The 19,131-nt window shown below is 37.3% G+C and overlaps 1 protein-coding gene across 1 annotated transcript in view; it reads left to right on the top strand.

The window, feature by feature from the left end:
• The window catches only part of LOC123548860 (uncharacterized), a 32,043-nt gene extending 13,589 nt beyond the window's left edge, over positions 1 to 18,454 (top strand). Inside the window, exons 5-8 of the mRNA XM_053546819.1 lie at positions 5,754 to 5,926; positions 6,566 to 6,663; positions 11,671 to 11,800; positions 15,774 to 18,454. Coding sequence (XP_053402794.1) covers positions 5,754 to 5,926; positions 6,566 to 6,663; positions 11,671 to 11,800; positions 15,774 to 16,606 — 1,234 coding nt within the window. The 3' untranslated portion in view covers positions 16,607 to 18,454. The remainder of the gene's footprint in view (positions 1 to 5,753; positions 5,927 to 6,565; positions 6,664 to 11,670; positions 11,801 to 15,773) is intronic.
• Positions 18,455 to 19,131: the final 677 nt, after the last annotated feature.

The raw sequence follows: 19,131 nt of genomic DNA, 5'->3' as shown, positions 1-19,131 counted from the left end.
TGTGGATTTTACATTGTTAGTATGTTGGCCTATTACTAGAATATGTTGTATTGGCATGCAGTATGTTTTGTGACAAATGTCCCTAGGCGAGCAACGTTGGTAACTGTTCTTGTTTTCTCCCTAATTTTGACCATTTTTTTGCATCTTTCAGCTCGTGCTAAAGAGCTATGATCACTCACTGTCCTTTGTCCATATATCCATTTATCCATTGATCATTTTCTTCAAATGACATTTCTCAAAAACTTGTAGAAGTTGAAACTTGGTCTTTGTGGTGCTGTTTCAAAATTTTCCGAACTATTCTACTTAGGTGATCATGGGGTCACCAGAGGTGTAATTAAAAAAAATTTCTAACAACATCTCCTTGAAGTTCAATTGATTTAACTGAAATAATCCTTGGATGACATTCTGCCAAGATTATACAAATTATTCTGATTCAAAAGTCAAACAGAATGGCCTCAAGGGGTAAATATTCTTTGTAAGGGTATAGTTGAAAAATTTTAAAATATGAGAAACTGCTGACTCAATTTGGAAATTATGTCACAGGAATGTTTTTTTGGGTCACCCTCTGCCAAGATTGGTGAGATTATTCCAATACATTAAAAACATGATACCACTTTCCCTATAATGCACACAGTGGATTCTTCAAAAATCATGTCAGAAATAGCCTGCCTGATTTTATAAGGTAACCCTTTATTCTGCCTGCATCATGCAAAATCGACAGCTTTACTGTAAAAACTAAAAGTCACAATTTTTGCCTGATCTTAGTGAAATTTAGTCAAAATGCAAATGGTTGGCATTTGCAATCACCCTTTCTTGACCTTATTGGACTTGTGACAAGATACCACCAATTTCATAGCCTGATGCATCCACATCCAAGTAGAAATTCATTCAATGAATAACCCATAACATCCACCCCAGTTAGCTTTGTTTTCAAGATCTCATGAGTACAGGGTATGGATTATGCCAAGGGTATAAGGTTGGTCCTGCTTTGCATCACCTTGGTCTGAGTACACTTATCTCTCATGGTCATAATAGGGAAGAAATAGGATTCATCTTCTACCTTGCCCTGCAGCTCCTTTTTAGCTCACATGTCACAAAGTGACAGTGTGAGCTTTTGTGATCACGCAGCGTCCGTCGTCCGTGCGTAAACTTTTGCTTGTGACCTCTCTAGAGTTCACATTTTTCATGGGATCTTTATAAAAATTGGTCAGAATGTTCATCTTGATGATATCTAGGTCAAGTTCGAAACTGGGTCACTACTGTCAAAAACTAGGTCAGTAGGTCTAAAAACAGAAAAACCTTGTGACCTCTCTAGAGGCCATATTTTCACAAGATCTTCATGAAAATTGGTCAGAATGTTCATCTTGATGATATCTAGGTCAAGTTTGAAACTGGGTCACGTGCCTTCAAAAACTAGGTCAGTAGGTCAAATAATAGAAAAACCTTGTGACCTCTCTAGAGGCCATATTTTTCATGGTATCTGTATGAAAGTTGGTCTGAATGTTCATCTTGATGATATCTAGATCAAATTTGAAACTGGGTCAGCTGCGGTCAAAAACTAGGTCAGTAGGTCAAATAATAGAAAAACCTTGTGACCTCTCTAGAGGCCATATTTTTCATGGTATCTGTATGAAAGTTGGTCTGAATGTTCATCTTGATGATATCTAGATCAAGTTCGAAACTGGGTCAGCTGCGATCAAAAACTAGGTCATTAGGTCTAAAAATAGAAAAACCTTGTGACCTCTCTAGAGGTCATACTTTTGAAATGATCTTCATGAAAATTGGTCAGAATGTTCACCTTGATGATATCTGGGTCAAGTTCGAAATTGGTTCACGTGCCGTCAATAAGTAGGTCAGTAGGTCAAATAATGAAAAAACCTTGTGACCTCTCTAGAGGCCATATTTTTCATGGGATCATGAAAATTGGTCAGAATGTTCACCTTGATGATATCTAGGTCAAGTTCGAAACTGGGTTATGTGCCATCAAAAACTAGGTCAGTAGGTCAGATAATAGAAAAACCTTGTGACCTCTCTAGAGGCCATATTTTTCATGGGATCTGCATGAAAGTTGGTCTGAATGTTCATCTTGATGATATCTAGGTCAGTTTCGAAACTGGGTCAGCTGCGGTCAAAAACTAGGTCATTAGGTCTAAAAATAGAAAAACCTTGTGACCTCTCTAGAGGTCATACTTTTGAATGGATCTTCATGAAAATTGGTCAGAATGTTCACCTTGATGATATCTAGGTCAAGTTTGAAACTGGGTCACATGCCATCAATAACTAGGTCAGCAGGTCAAATAATGAAAAAACCTTGTGACCTCTCTTAGAGGCCATATTTTTCATGGGATCTGTATGAAAGTTGGTCTGAATGTTCATCTTGATGATATCTAGGTCAGGTTCAAAACTGGGTCACATGAGCTCAAAAACTAGGTCACTATGTCAAATAATAGGAAAAAAAGCGACGTCATACTCAGTTTAAAACTGGGTCATGTTGGGACAGGTGAGCGATTCAGGACCATCATGGTCCTCTTGTTGATGTCTTTTGCCTTTGGTTCTGGAGTACCTGAAAAGTCCAGAGGAGTCCTTCTGACCAGTTGGTGTTCAACAGCTCTGAGATTGAAACCACACAGCCTGCATGGGGTTTTGAGTTCAGAGTGAATGGTGGGACATAGACTGAGACTGATGTAATAAAGGTTTAAGTCGGTGCCACATACATTTACACTGATGTGATGACCATGGGTGAAACAGATGAAGCAGGGGTAGTAGTCTCTCAAGTAGAACTGGCTCTCATATGCAGCTGAAGGTTAACATTACTGGACATGCCTATCCTTTCCATCATCCCGTAGCTGGTCATGGTCATCACAGGTTACGTTGTATATGACTGCCCAGCTGCAGTGTAGCTAGGCAGAGCCGGGTCATAGGCAGGGACTGGTCTGTACTGCCACATCAGTTCAACTAACATCTTCACTGTCTGCTTCCAAAGCTTTCCCACAAATGGCTTCACCCGATTATGCTCTGAGGTTCCCTCATACATATTCAGTTTGTCTTGATGCACTATCCTCTGTTCCCCTTGGTGGGCAGCTTGTATTTTGAAGGTTACTGAAGAGAGTTGCTGCACAACAACATATTATGGTCCAGCAAACCTTCTCTCAAGCTTCTTTGAATTGTGTAGCAACCACACAACATCACCAACTTGATACTTTGTGAAAGAGGTTTTTGTGCCATAAAAGTCCTTGCTCTTTGCACTTGATTTCAGATAATGTCGTGCTACCTCATGTGCATTCAGCATGTGATCTCTGGTAATCTCTTATTGCCATTCACATCCCCATGAACCATGACCTGCCACCCAAGTCACATCCTGTTTGCTGTTAGCTTTGTTGATTTGACTGGTGAAGATCTGTATGCCCCAGTCAGACACCTAAGATACCAATCCCATCAGTCTTGCTCATTAAGGTAAGCCTGTATTATCTTAATAAGACTGCGGTTGAACTTCTCGCACTGGCCATTTTTCGCCATCCTATTTCTAGGTGTGGTTTGTGTTTTTAGCACATTAAAAGCTTGCAAAACATGAAAATTTTGATTTCAAATGTCATACCAAGTCTGAATGGATTGAGAATGGGCAGCCCCAGCTTGAGATAAATCCTTTTGCAATTTTTCAGTGTATAAACATCAGCATGCTTCGACGGAACTGGAAGCACCTCTGCATATTTTGTGAAATAGTTGATGAGTACCATTGCGTACCTATTGCCATTTTCTGACTGTAGTTAACCCAAATAGTTGACAGCTAATGGGGCCCTGGGTGTTCTACTTGACATGTGCCTTGTCTGAGCCCTGGTGTCTTCTTGGAGTTGGCATTGGCTGCATAGACATGGCAAGCCTGGACATGAAGTTTGATATCATCTCTCCCCTTGAACTAGTATTTACTCACATTGTGTTTTGAATTCTTGGTACCAAAGGGATATCTGCTAACACATTTTGACGTGCTTGCTTTATATTTGTCTTTTCATTACGTCTCCCACCACACAGTCAGGTATGGGAGACATATATGGATTTACTCCAGTCTGTGTGTCTGTCTGTCACAAAGCTTGTCCGCACTCTAAGTCAAACATTTCTCATCCGATTTTCACCAAACTAAAACAAAATGTGTTTGACTATAAGACCTCGGCCAAGTTTGATAACTAGTCAAATTGGTCCAGGCGTCTCGGAGTTATGGCCCTTGAATTACCAAAAAATCGGCCTTTTTACTCTTGTCCGCACTCTTAAGTCAAACATTTCTCATCCAATCTTCACCAAACTTGAACAAAATATGTTTCACCATGAGACCTCGGCCAAGTTTGATAACTAGCCAAATCGGTCCAGGCATTTTGGAGTTACGGCCCTTGAATTATGGAAAAATCGGCCTTTTTACTCTTGTCAGCACTCAAAGTCGAACATTTCTCATCCGATCTTCATCAAACTTAAACAAAATGTGTTTCACCATGAGACCTCAGCAAAGTTTGATAACTAGCCAAATCGGTCTCAGGGCCCTTGTTTGCCAATTTTTGAGGCCGAAATTCAGCCCCGTTCCCCCCTCGAAATAGTATGTTCCCCACCCCCAAGTATAGAAAAATTTCCCCTCGAAAGAAAAAAAAATTCAAGAAAAAAATCGATACCTGATAGTCTTAGGAGCGTCTCGTAACTTAATGGGCCTGATAAAGTTTTACTGATCCGTATAATACGCGCGTTTTTCAGTTCCCTGGATGCGTGTATGCAAAGTTACTTCCCTTTGAAAAAAAATGTCGCATAATGCAAAATCATACCGTAAAAAGACCGAAAGATCGACATGTGAACCTCGATTGGATGTCACATAATTGATTTAATAAAAGAAAATAAAAGTTGCCTTTTTCAATAGATTATGTTCTGTACAATACTTCAGATATATTCACATTAGCTTGATATCTGTAATACTCAACTGACCTTAATTTAAGGGGTTATGATCAGATGTCATATCTCCAGAATGAATTCCCCCCTCCCTTGAAAACGACGCAAAATTCCCCCCTCCAAGCGCCCCGGCCCCAGTCCCCCAAAATGTAGAGAGTGCCCTGGGTCTAGGCATTTTGGAGTTACGGCCCTTGAATTATCGAAAAATCGGCCTTTTTACTCTTGTCCGCACTCTAAGTCGAACATTTCTTATCCGATCTTCATCAAACTTAAACAAAATGTGTTTGGCCATAAGACCTTAGCCAAGTTCGATAACTAGCCAAATCCGCCCAGGCACATTTGATTTATGGCCCTTCAATTACTGATTGGATCCACTCATCCAGACCATCTAATTGGATCCACTCGTCTAAACCATCTAGAGAAACTAGACATTTTTCATAGGGGCAGTTGTGGGAGACATGCGCTTTTCTCAAAAGCATCTCTAGTTTTATTTGACACTATAAACCAAGTGTAATTGTCTATACCATTTTGTTTTGTGAAGTTTTTGCACAAAAGTTAAGAGTCTCTCAGAACACAGTAGTACCTTGCTGCTGGGCTCTCTATGTACATCTGGGAATAACCTGGCTTTATTGTGTTTCTTTGTATTGTTCCTTTCTCAACCAGCCCACCCATAAGGTATTCCACACTCAAAAATAAACCCCCTTCCAGTGGTCTTGTTAAACTTTGGCATTTGCATTGAAAGTGCTTTCTAAATTTTAGAAACTTTTACACAGATTTTGAGGCAAATTCCTATAACAAAATGTATTGGGTGAATTTGTATGATTGTTTTACAGTTGTACTGTTGACAAGATAGCTGTCTCAGACATGGAGGATTTAGAAGCCACTATAGTAAATGTTACAGACACACCACAAAGCAGTCCCAGGCTGTCACTGGCTTCCACTCCAGAAATTATTTTTCAGACATGTCCACAGGATACTGAATTCCTCCAAAATGACCAGTTTTCAGGTATTTTATCGAATTAAATTTAGTTCCGCACTTACTATTGTTTCAAAGTCTTGTCCTGTTCCACTATTTAGGGCCCTCTGTTGCCGAGTGGTTAAGGTCGCTGACTTCAAATCACTTGCCCCTCACCGATGTGGGTTTGAGCCCCACTCGGGGCATTGAATTCTTCATGTGAGGAAGCCATCCAGCGGGCTTACGGAAGGTTGGTGGTTCTACCCAGGTGCCCGCTCATGATGAAATAATGCAAGGAGGGGCACCTGGGGTCTTCCTCCACCATCAAAGCTGGAAAGTCACCATATGACCAATAATTGTGTCGGTGCGACATTAAACCCAACAAAATAAAAATAACTCTTCCACTATTTTGTTGACACTAGTGGGATTGGCCTGTTAACTGGCAGTTAATGAACCATTTTTAGGGGTTTTTTTAAATACTAAATGTTCTTTCCTTTTGCTGCAATGAAAATAGTTATTAAGTGATGATTGTGAACTGTGAATGAAGACTTCCTGCAAGAAAAACCTAGGGTTGGCTTTATTTTGATGCTATAAATTGTTACTTTCTATAACAGGAAAAGGTGATTAGGCATGTTTTCCAATGTCAGAAAAAATCTGAGTATTTAAACTATGCAGACATTTGTTTTCTAGAAACAACTAGATCAATTGCAGCAAGTCAAAAGAAACTTGGTGATGAAAGAACAGACATCCCTCCTAGCATGGTGGCTTCACAAAAGGCTCCTGTAATGGTATGTGAGATAACATATTGTTTTTGCCCTGTCCGTCATTCCGTCAGTCCGTCCGTATGTCACACTTCATTTCCGAGCAATAACTGGAGAACCATTTGACCTAGAACCTTCAAACTTCATAGGGCTGTGGGGCTGCTGGAGTAGACGACCCCTATTGTTTTTGGGGTCACTCCGTCAAAGGTCAAGGTCAAAGGGGCCTGAACATTGAAAACCATTTCCGATCAATAACTAGAGAACCACTTGACCCAGAATGTTGAAACTTCATAGGATGATTGATCATGAAGAGTAGATGACCCCTATTGATTTTGGGGTCACTCCGTCAAAGGTCAAGGTCACAGGGGCCTGAATATTGATAACCATTTCCGGTCAATAACTTGAGAACCTCTTGATCCAGAATGTTGAAACTTCATAGGATGATTGGACATGCAGAGTAAATGACCCCTATTGATTTTGGGGACACTCAATCAAAGGTCAAGGTCACAGGGGCCAGAACATGGAAAACTGTTTCTGATCCATAACTTTAGAACCACTAGGCCCAGAATGTTGAAACTTCTTGGGATGATTGGACATGCCAAGTAGATGACCCCTATTTATTTTGAGGTCACTTGATCAAAGGTCAAGGTCATAGGAGCCTGAACAGTGACTTGAGAACCACTAGGCCAAGAGTGTTGAAATATAGCGGGATGACTGGACATGCCAAGTAGATGATCCCTATTGCAGCCAACCATCAGTGTCTCTTTGACTTTCGCTCCTGACCCCTATTGACTTCTTGCCTATAGGACTTTGCATTGGGGGAGACATGCGCTTTTTTACAAAAGCAATTTCTAGTTTATTTTTCTTGCCTACCACGTGGGGAAAGACAAGGTTATCCATGTAGGAGATCACCTTATCGTTTCCCTTCAGAAAAATGCGCATATTGATGTCATAATTTGATGTTGTATTATGCTTTAATGGTGTATAAACAATTTTCAATTTATAATATTTTTGAAAACATAGCAATAATGTCAACTGCAGGCAAGAAAAATGATCTGACATGACTGCCTGTATAAGGCAGATGTTTTCCAAATCGTCAGGACAGCTTGGTTAAAAAACCTCGCCAATGTTCGGTTTTCCATTCCGCACTGCCCCTCAGGTTTGTCTTTTACAGGCTGTCATATAAGGTCCTTATAAGCTCATCTGAGCACAATTTCTTAAAACAACATGTTTTGTGGGTCTCGAACCACATAGCCTTTTGCAGCCAAGGTCAGTGGAGTTTTTATAAAATGATCTTTCGAGAGTTTTCAAAAAAATCTTTTCCATTCAGAACTCGGGTTGCTGTGGCAGCAAGTATAAACTGTATAAATCGTCACCTCAACGCAACAAAGTCGTATCTTATTATAAATTTATATAGAGATACGACTTTGTTGCGTTGAGGTGACGAAATGTTTTTGTCAGAATCTGATTGCCCAAGTTTGAAATAATTTCACAAAAATGTGACATTCTGCCAAAATTGTACAGATTAAATAGATTCATTAAGGTTTAGGAGTATATCACCAAAACACAGAAATATTTTATAAACGAATAACATCGTTACCAATATTTTCAGCAATTGTTTATTTTTATTTCTTTACAAATGGCATTCATTTTCAAACGGGGGCAACTTTTTCAGAATATTTTCAGTACGGGACAGTACGGCAGAACATGTAATGGTTAAGTAAAATATTGGTAACGATGTTATTCGTTTATAAAATATTTCTGTGTTTTGGTGATATACTCCTAAACCTTAAAAATTTGGCTGCCTGGAGGCATGGTCACTTTTCTTTCAGTGTATTATCAGAAACTGGTATAATTATGTCTCCCACACCACTGTGATGGGAGACATTGATTTACTTCTGTCCGTGTGTCTGTCACAAATCATGTCCGCTTTCTAAGTCAAACATTTCTCATCTGATGTTTGCCAATAAGTCCTCGGCCAAGGTCGATATTAACTAGCCAAATTGGCCCAGGCACTTAGGAATTATGGCCCTTGAATTACCGTAAATACTGATACCAGTGATACAGGTCTTGGTGCATGGTTGACTCAGATACAAATGGAGGAGAAATGCCAGTCTAGATGATTAGGCAGTTGTGGAAGACATGCGCTTTTCTCAGAAGCAGCTCTGGTTTCAAAATGATTTCACAGAATGTTCCTTGGGTGACCCTCTACTAAGACTGTTCAAAGTATGATTTGTCAGCATGGCTGCCAAGAGGCTTGGTCACTTCCCTACATAGTTGAAGATATAACATTTTTGTCAGAAATATTCCTTTGGTGACCATTATTATTATTTTGAATTGTCCAAAAAGGTTGGCACAAGCGGCCTGGCTACTTTTCACTGTATGTAAAAAGTAGAAACTTCAAAAATCTTTTGTCATAAACATATGGTCTGGTTAAACTAATTTTAAGACAAAGATTCATTTGGTGACCTTCTACATAGAGTGTTTAAATATTTTGATTTGTCAGAAAACATGGCTGTAGAAAAATCTTCAGGTAACATCCTCTATTTGACAAGTTTTGAAATAATAATCCGGTAAAGTACCGTCTATATTCGCGTATAAGACGCAGTTTTGGGGATCATATCTTCGTTTCCTAGAAGGGTATGCGTCTTATAAGCCATACTACAAGAAAATTAAGTGAAAATTTAAAAAAAGTCCCGAGTTTAACAGCTCAGGACATCTCATTCTCCGCGTCTGCAGACATGTTATTTCGTTTTTTTTCGGCAGCCTTGCGCATAGCATGCTAAAACTTACGGACACGTACCGTATTTCGGTCCGCTATAAAGATTCATATTTTACCTAGTTTTACGATTGATAGATTTAATATCAAAAGTATATTTTATTTATAATGTTTTTTTTCCGATGGTACTGCAACCCGCTACTTAACGTTGTTTGTCAGCCATTGCATATCGTATAAAATCTAAACGACAAGCGCCGTGTTTCGGTCCTCAATAACGTTATTATTTACTTACTTTACGATTTGGTAGTTAATATCTGAAGTATTTTTTGATTTACAAATGTATTTTTTTTCTTTTAAAAAAAATCATTCTTTCAGAAAATCTGGACGAATAGCTGTTACTTAATTGGAATTGACTGAATAATTGAGCAAAGAAAATCTTTTCACCGCCCGCAAACAGAGAGTTATTAAAAGTTAATTATCCCCAATTGCATATGATACGGTACCTATAATTGTTGCAAGTGTAAACTGTTAAAACGCACCCATTATAAATCATCTGAAGGTGCAAACTGTTAAATAAACACATGTATAGAAATAGATGTATCATAAACACTGATTGATGTTAATTGGCGGCTTCATAGAATAGTCGGCTGCAATTATTTTAATTCTGCCCTCTAGTCAAATGAAGGTACAGTAGGGATGTCTAGCTACTCGGAACTGGAATATGATTGGATAACATTTCAAAGTGGGCATATCCATATTTGATTGACAAATGTGTCAGATTTACTGCCATAAAAGTACATGTATCCTAATCTCGCCACCTTTTTTGCTATCTTATCAGTAATCAATCGATACGTTATTGTCAGTTTTTTTTTGTGTTTGAAATATGTGATAAATTAATGCATTATTAGTTACTGTATGTCACATAAAATTAAAATATGTAATATGCTTTGTTTGTTTGTTTGCTTTTTTGAACTTGCGTTAATTACTTTGGGAAAATTGGTGAGGATATTTTATCCTCATTAATTTTCTCATTGTATGCAGCGCATGCTTGAATGAAAAATCCTAAACATGTATTGGAGATCCTTTGAAAGCAATTTAAAAATTGCGTATCCTTGAATAATGCAAGAAATACATTATTTTCCTAAACATTCTGTGTTACTGTTATGGAAACATGGCCAAACATTCAGCGTTTCTAAGCATTATGAGTAAAATGGGCGAATATCGTCACATTTCTAGACGTAATTTCTCCCGTTTCGGAGATATTTTGTGCATATTATTACCAATGAAAGTGGATTTTAGAATACTTTATTTTATTCTACATATTATGAAACAGATTTTCAAGTTTCTTCAAAAATAAAATCGGCGAAAATCGTCAATTTTCCGCCGTTTTGAAGTTACTACATTGCATTTTTACACACGAAATTGATTTTAAAATAATTTATTTTATTTAACATAATATAAAACAAGTCTGCAAGTTCTTTTAAAAATAAAATCGGCGAATATTGTCAAAATTTCGGCCTTTCTTTAACCTTTTTCCGCTGTTACTAATTCATTTAAATTCTGCATTTTTACAATAAAATTGTCCATTTTCTGCTATTTTCTATTGCAAATCATAGAATGTTGGGGAAAATAATGCATCTCTACAAATTTCTGATGTAGTTTGTATAAAAATATGACTGCGTCTTATACGAGGGTCAGTGCAAAACCTCCCCGATCGATAGTCCAATATCAGGATGCGTCTTATAAGCGAGGGCGCCTTATATGCGAGTATATACGGTACCCTTTGGTAAAAATCTATCAAATAATTATGTACAAATTATTTTGATTTATATAACAGCATGGCTGCCAGTATGCTTGGTCACTTTTGCATAATTATATAGTTGGAACCTTTCAAAATCCTCTTGTCAGAAACTGCTGGCCAGATTTAATACACAAATATTTCTTCCTTGACCTTTTTTCAAAATTGTTAGTATTTTTTTATTCATTTAAAGGCATGGTAGTGAGAACTTAATGTAGAAATTGTACAAAAGCCATTTTCTTGTAAAATGCTTGCCAGTGAGTTTTGAAACTGTTTTACAGAAATGTTCTTTGAATGATCCACTTCTAATGTTAAAATCATCTTGATTTAGTTTTCCCTGTATGGCTCTATGGAAAACTTCAAAAACCATCTCTGAAAAAACAGAATCTGGTTCAGGCATTGATGGGTAATGCACGTAAATACACAGAATAGCAACATCACTAAGCGTAAAATACCTAGCGAGTGTGTGTTAATGGGACAGCTGTTGATTCACATCTTTCTCAAACTTTACATTTAGCCTGACCATTCTCGGAAGAGATTTGCTAAAGAGACAGATGTTACTGATGCTCCAGTAGCCAAGAAAAAGTTCACTTTCCTTTCCAGTACCACACAGAGACAAATGCAGTGGGCTGTATCCTTGTTTAGAGGTAAGTTAGATGGAATAATCTTTGAAAATAAGGGAATGGTGGTCCTGTAGATAAGTTATTAGCCTCTTATACTAGATCATATGCGTGAACCTCTCTAGTGCTAGTGACAAAAAGGTGCCTACAAAGAAGTAAAAGTAAGTATCATTTCAGGTCAGCACACAACAAGCGTGAAATGAGCTGCTTTAAAAGAATCCTTAAAGAGAACATCAGAACTGACTTTAAATGAAAACAGATTTGTATAAACTACAAGCCTTCTTCACAATAAAATTAAAATGAAATACTGTAAATCTAGAAATGTTCGCGGATACAATATTTCGCATTTTTCAAAACGAAGACATTTTCGCGGATACAAATCTTCGGGTTTTTCAAAACGAAGACATTTTCGCGGATACAAATCTTCGCAGAATCATATCAATCGCGAACCCGGCGAAAATTAAGTCGCAAGTGAACATATCTAGTATAATAAGGTAAGTATCACTGCATAATTGCATTTGAAAACGTTCAGTTTTATACTGTTTTATTAGCTCACCTGTCACATAGTGACAAGGTGAGCTTTTGTGATCCCCTTCGTCCGTCGTCAGTCCGTGCGTGCGTGCGTCAGTCAACAATTTCTTGTCTGCACGATAGTGGTTTCATTTATGATTTTATTTTAACCAAACTTGCACACAACTTGTATCACCATAAAATCTCGGTTCCTTTCTTGAACTGACCAGATCCCAATATGAGTTCCAGAGTTATGGCCCCTAAAAGGGCCAAAATTAGCTATTTTGACATTGTCTGCACAATAGCAGCTTTATTTAGGATTTGATTTTTACCAAACTGGCACACAACTTGTATCACCATAAGGTCTTGGTTCCTTTCTTGAACTGGCCAGATTCCCTTATGGGTTCCAGAGATATGGCCCCTGAAAGGGCCAGAATTAGCTATTTTGACCTTGTCTGCATAATAGCAGCTTCATTTATGATTTGATTTTAACCAAACTTGCAAACAACTTGTATCACCATAAGATCTTGGTTCTTTTCTTGAACTGGCCAGATTCCATTATTGGTTCCAGAGTTATGGCCTCTGAAAGGGCCAAAATTAGCTATTTTGACCTTGTCTGCACAATAGCAGCTTCATTTATGATTTGAATTTAATCAAACTTGCACAAAACTTGTGTCACCATAAGATCTTGATTCCTTAGTTGAACCGGCCAGATCCCATAAAGGGTTCCAGAGTTATGGCCCCTGAAAGGGCCAAAATTAGCTATTTTGACCTTGTCTTCACAATAGCAGCTTCATTTATGATTCGATTTTAACCAAACTTGCACAAAACTTGTATCACCACAAGATCTTGGTTCTTTTCTTGAACTGGTCAGATTTCATCATGGGTTCCAGAGTTATGGCCCCTTAAAGGTCCAAAATTGGCTATTTTGGCTTTTGCAGCCATATAGAGACTTCATTTATGGTTTTATTTGATACAAACTTCCAAAATAACTTCAGCAACAATAATTCTTGGATTCCATGACAAATCAGATCCAAGCATAGGTTCAGAGTTATTTTATATCTGATTACCTCCCCTGATTGTAATCAAAATGGATTTATATCAGTAAGTACTTATAGGACTTATTTGAAATTTCATTATTGTCATTAGTTGGACTGAGCCAATCAGGGTAGGTAACTATGGACTGATTTTATGTCAAATTACCTCCCTTTATTTCAAATTAAAATGGGTATATCTGCGTAACTAATGAAGATACTGATCTGAAATTTCATTTGTGTCAACAGATTTATTTGGCAGATCCTTCTTTTGTTCACTTACAATACATTTTTTTTTAAATTACTTCCCTTTTACGTTACTATAAATAGCTTATTTTTAGTAACTTTTTTATTATTGGCCGTAGGGAAAAACTGAGACAACTTTTCTGTGGTACAACATGGATGGTACCTCCAATTTTTAGGTGTATTTTGACATATCTGTACCTTGTAAGAATTTTTTTTTCTTCTTGGTTAAATTTTTTCCCTTTGTTGTTACTGTCCTTTGGACTTAGATATTTTTTCTGAGGACCTGCTTGTCCTCAAGTGCAATGATAACAGGTGAGCGATAAAGGGCCATCATGGCCCTCTTGTAAATGCACCCTAACCCTTTTCATCCATATCAACGGATATTCACACCCCCAATTATGGACAGTCAGTAAATTGCTGTTATTACACTGTCATTTGTTTGCCATTTAAATAGGCGATTAATCCATACTTAGCAGAATATATCATATTGGCTGTCGACTGTACATGTATATGTCGTTCGATAGATGCATATGCTTTTGTTTATATCCCCTATTTGCCTGACGGATCGCTATTGAAAATGCTGTTGCTTCATAAATAAGTAACGTGTCAATCAATTGAAATAATATGGATTTGTGCACTCATGTAATACAATTATGGTACTAGAATATGAATTATTGATATCGAGATATATGTAAGCACAGAACCATTTTATAGCCATCTATTTAAGCAGAAGCTAAAATCTTTCGTGTTTTTGTTAGATCAGAGTTTTTTGCGGCTTTTTAATTTCACGGAAATATACTACCCGCGAAAGGCGCTTATTTAAAAAGCGCGAAAACAATTCTAGGTTTACAGTAGTTACTACTGTTAGAATAAAGCCAGAAAGGCAGAAGTTACGTTAAAAAATTTTTATGGCTGTTGCTTTTAGCTCACACAAGGCAATGGTTCAGGGTGAGTTTGTTTGTTGTCCATCGTCTGGCATTAGCTTAAAAATAGCTTGAAACTAGGTCTGTAGCGTCCTTGCATGCTCCTCTCTCAGTTTTGTTCAGATGGTTTCTTTTGGTCCCTTGTACACGCTGCCAGAGTGAAAACTAAATAAAACTTCTTTTCATGAACCAATTGATAGCTTTTCACCCAATTTTGTATGTAGCATCCTTGTATGATCTTCTGCCACGTTTGTTCTGATGATTCAGAGGAGTTGCATTCAGGGGCTGCCAGAGCTAAAACTAAAAGAATATTATACAACTTCTTTTCATGAACCATTTGATAGATCTGCACCAAACTTGGTCTATACCATCTTTGTAAGGTCCTGTCTCATTTTCTTCATTAAGCTAGGATACATTGAGGGGCTGCCATAGCAAAAATAGAGAGAAAAAACAATCTTTGAATTACTATCGATGAACTGCTTAGTAGGTGTTCACTATGTTAGAAATACAGTGTAGCTTCTCTAGCTTGAAAACCACTGGGAAGACAAAAATGTGTTTGGTGAAGAGGCTGCTTTTCAGAAGAGGTTAATTTGCTAGGAATTTTATTCACAATTTATGACTTTGTTGAGTTATATTTGCTCTGAAGAGGTTAGTTTAGTAGGAATTTTCTTCAGAATATAATTATGTCTTTGTTAAGAGACGTTAGCTCTGAAGAAGTTAGTTTACTGCAAAAAATATTAATAATAATAGTATATGACTTTGTAGAGAGATGATTGTTATAAGAGGTACGTATGTCTTTGTTAAGAGGTGTTTGCTCGAGAGAGGTTAGTTTGCTAAGAATTTATTCAAACTTTGTAGAGAGGAGTTGGTATCAAAGGTTATACTATATTTTGTTTTTTCTTTTCTGGCAGGGTAGGAGAGTTATGATTGGGTAAAACCAAGCTCATACACAAGGTGTATGAATATAGGTCAAGTTTAATAACCAGCAAGTGAGAACCAATATCTATGTCAGGCTTTATTTTCAGCCATTTTATACCAGTATTTCTAGAGTTATTGCCCTTGAATTAATCTGTTTTGTGAAAAATCCATACCATACCTGCTCAATAACTAGACTTATTTTCCTTTGATCTGAACCATATTTATACTGAAGCTGTTTCACTATTAAATCTAAGTAATAATCTAAAGTAAACTTTAAAAGATATCTGGTACAAGGAAACCCTGCTCTAATGTAGAGTAAGAACAAACACAGCATAATTATGGACATGTTGCTAATCTTTATCATTCCAGAGTGGTTGAGAGAGAAGGGTGAAGAGGACATACAGTTTGAATGTAGAGATTCAGCTTGGTTAGATGACAAACTAGCCAAGTTCTATACAGATGCTCTATCACATGAAGGAACACCATATTCTGTAATTATCTTGCAAACATTCCGAAGATCCCTGTCTCTGTACTTGGCTTCAAACAGCAGTAGTCAGAATGTCCGCATTAGCATCTCTCAGGATCCTGAGTACGCTACATCCAATGAAGTTCTAACAGATCTTATATTTTCTGAAACTCGGCAGAATACTGTAACTGTGAGTACAGTGACAGATAATGTGACTTATCCAATAACTGAGGAGGATATGGAGAAATTGTATTCTACAAGGACTTTATCAGATGATGACCCTACCTGTTTAATGTGGAAGGTATGGTTCGATATCACCTTCCACCTATGTAAAGGGAAACTACCAAGAAATTTCTGGCGTTCATTGACTAAACGTAGCCTAGTTCTAGAAAGTGATGTAAATGGCGTATTCTATTCCTTTGCTGATTATGTGTATAGCCCACCAGATGAAGAACCAGGCAGAATGTATGCAACTCCGAATGAACCTGAAAAGTGTCCAGTTAGATCTATGTCATTTTATCTGTCTAAACTGTGTGCGAATTGTGAAGCATTATTCCAGTGTTCCAAAAGGTCCTGGCATAAACTACAGGATAGATGGTATTTACCAGTTCCAGTGAGCAGGGAAAAGTTAGATAAGGTTATGTCTAAAGTATCTGAACATGCACAGCTGTCCAGGACGTATGATGCATCCAGTGTTATACTCACTGCCAAGCTGAGGAGCATTAAGAAAGAGTGAAAGTCCAAGTGTTTGAAAATGTAGCCATATACTTAATGTTTAATATGAAGTCAAACAGATCAGGGAGTTTTTCTATAGTTAGGTATTTACTAGATAAAAATGTTCTACAAATGTGACTACAGCCACAGCATGAGGAAGAACATTTGATAAAGCCATGAATATACAAATTAACATCTGGTTTACAATTATTGTATACTAATTGAGGGTTTACAAATTTCTGTTTCTTAAAACAAGCAATAGAGACTTGTTTGAAGAACAATTAACAGTACCTATGAATATTCCTTGAGGTGCGACATGTTATTTCAAAAGAAGTATTTCAAAAAGTTTTTTTTTTTTATTCAGTCCACAAAGATTTTGTGGAAAACATTTGTTCTCATTTACCTTGTGCAGGAAGATGATTGGACCTGTCTTGCATTTTCATATATTTCTTTGATATTTTTAATAAACTCTGGGAATGATGACCCTCTGTAGCAGGATTTTCTCATGATATCTTGACTGAGGGAGGAAATCTTATCCATAGATTTACATGTGTCTTTAAAAAAGACTTGCTTGAATTCCATAATGTTCAATTTTTAAGGCTTACACCTGAAATTGATACTATAATTGGGCCAAGACCTTGGCCAGTCTTTGCTCATTTTGGAAGCTGTAGGAGTGTCTAGTGTTTATTAAGTCCAAGTTTAAGTTAATATTTCATTTGTAGTTTTAGACCTAAAAGTACCTTGTGAGATATTGGAGTTTTTTTACCTTCTTTTTTGCTTGTATAAATGACAGAAATAGTTCTTTCTTTCTGTTAGAAGAGAAAAAACTTTTCTAGGCTAAGAGGTGTATACATATTGTAATTTAGATTTATTTCAAGAAATCTAATATTTTTATTATAGCCTAATGTAGTTTAAATCATTAGTACTATTTTTCTGATCTGAGGGTATTTATTTTTTAGTGTTTTCTTTTTTTATATATAAAATAAACAATATCATTAGTGGTCTACATTTAAAAAGATCTATTTGCATTCAGCATTGTGTTTTATTGTGAAAATTGGAAACTTTGTCTCTGCTTACTGTGATTTTTAATGCATGACCTGGTCTATTTGATAATTGTCTCATATTTCGTTAATTTTACACCACTTTTGTTGTCTGGTAAGGTCACATTGCCAGCTAATTAGTACGACATATTTTTTGTCTACACTTCTGGCTTTGTGAGTTTATCATTGCCTATTATTTGATTTCTTTTAATGTCACACCACAGGTTAAGATATGAATATCAGATATTTGTAGTGCACCTATGCTAAGTATTGCGAAGTTGTCATATTTAAGTTCTTTATTTATTGTTTCCATCCTTATCAGTTGAAATTTCTGAATGCTTTATATAGATTTGCCCTTGTCCGTCCGTCCTTCCTAGAATGTTGTGTCGAGCGTAGCTCCAAAAGTATTTGATGTAGAGTCACAAAACTTTACAGGAATGTTGGTCAGCATGTGTAGTTATGCACCTGGGGTTTCACGTCCGGATTCATTCAGTCATGTAGGAGTTATGGCCCCTGACTTTGTAAAAATTGGTCATTTTAATGTTGTGTCGCGCTTAGCTCCAAAAGTATTTGACCTAGAGTCACAAAACTATACAGGAATGTTGGTCAGCATGTGTAGTTGTGCACCTGGGGTTTTGCGTCCGGATTCATTCAGTTGTGTAGTAGTTATGGCCCCTGACTTAGTAAAAAATTGGTCATTTTAATGTTGTGTCGCGCGTAGCTCAATAAGTATTTGACCTAGAGTCACCAAAGTTTACAGGAATGTTGGTCAGCAAGTGCAGTTGTGCACCTGGGGTTTCGCGTCCGGATTCATTCAGTCGTGTAGGAGTTATGGCCCCTGACTTAGTTAAAAATTGGACATTTTAATGTTGTGTGCGCATTAGCTCCGAAAGTATTTGACCTAGAGTCACCAAAGTTTACAGGAATGTTGGTCAGCATGTGCAGTTGTGCACCTGGGGTTTCGCCGTCTGGATTCATTCAGTTGTAGGAGTTATGGCCCCTGACTTAGTTAAAAATGGACATTTTAATGTTGTGTTGCGCTTAGCTCCGAAAGTATTTGACCTAGAGTCACCAAAGTTTAAAGGAATGTTGGTCAGCATTTGCGGTTGTGCACCTGGGGTTTCGCGTCCGGATTCATTCAGTATTGTAGCAGTTACGGCCCCTGACCTAGGAAAAAATTTGTCCTTTCTCATGTAGTGGGGGCATCTGTGTCCCATGGACACATTTCTAGTTTCACTTTATTTTAAAGGTAGTTCTCAACAATTGACAATAAAAAATTTCACTTTTCTGTTAAGAGATTAAAGATCAGTATAAGGAGCAAAAAGAGTTATATCCCCTATAAGAAATATGTTTTATTATATGCCCGAAGGGACGTATCATGATATACCCCTGGTGTCCCTACGTTCGTCTGTTAGCAATTTCGTGTCTGCTCTGTAACTCTTGAACCCCTTGAAGGATTTCAAAGAAACTTTACACAAATGTTCACCAAATGGGTATGACGTGCAGA

Source organism: Mercenaria mercenaria, chromosome 6 (genome assembly GCF_021730395.1).
Source record: "Mercenaria mercenaria strain notata chromosome 6, MADL_Memer_1, whole genome shotgun sequence".
Lineage (NCBI taxonomy): Eukaryota > Metazoa > Mollusca > Bivalvia > Venerida > Veneridae > Mercenaria > Mercenaria mercenaria.
This window is presented reverse-complemented; position numbering and strand designations above follow the sequence as displayed.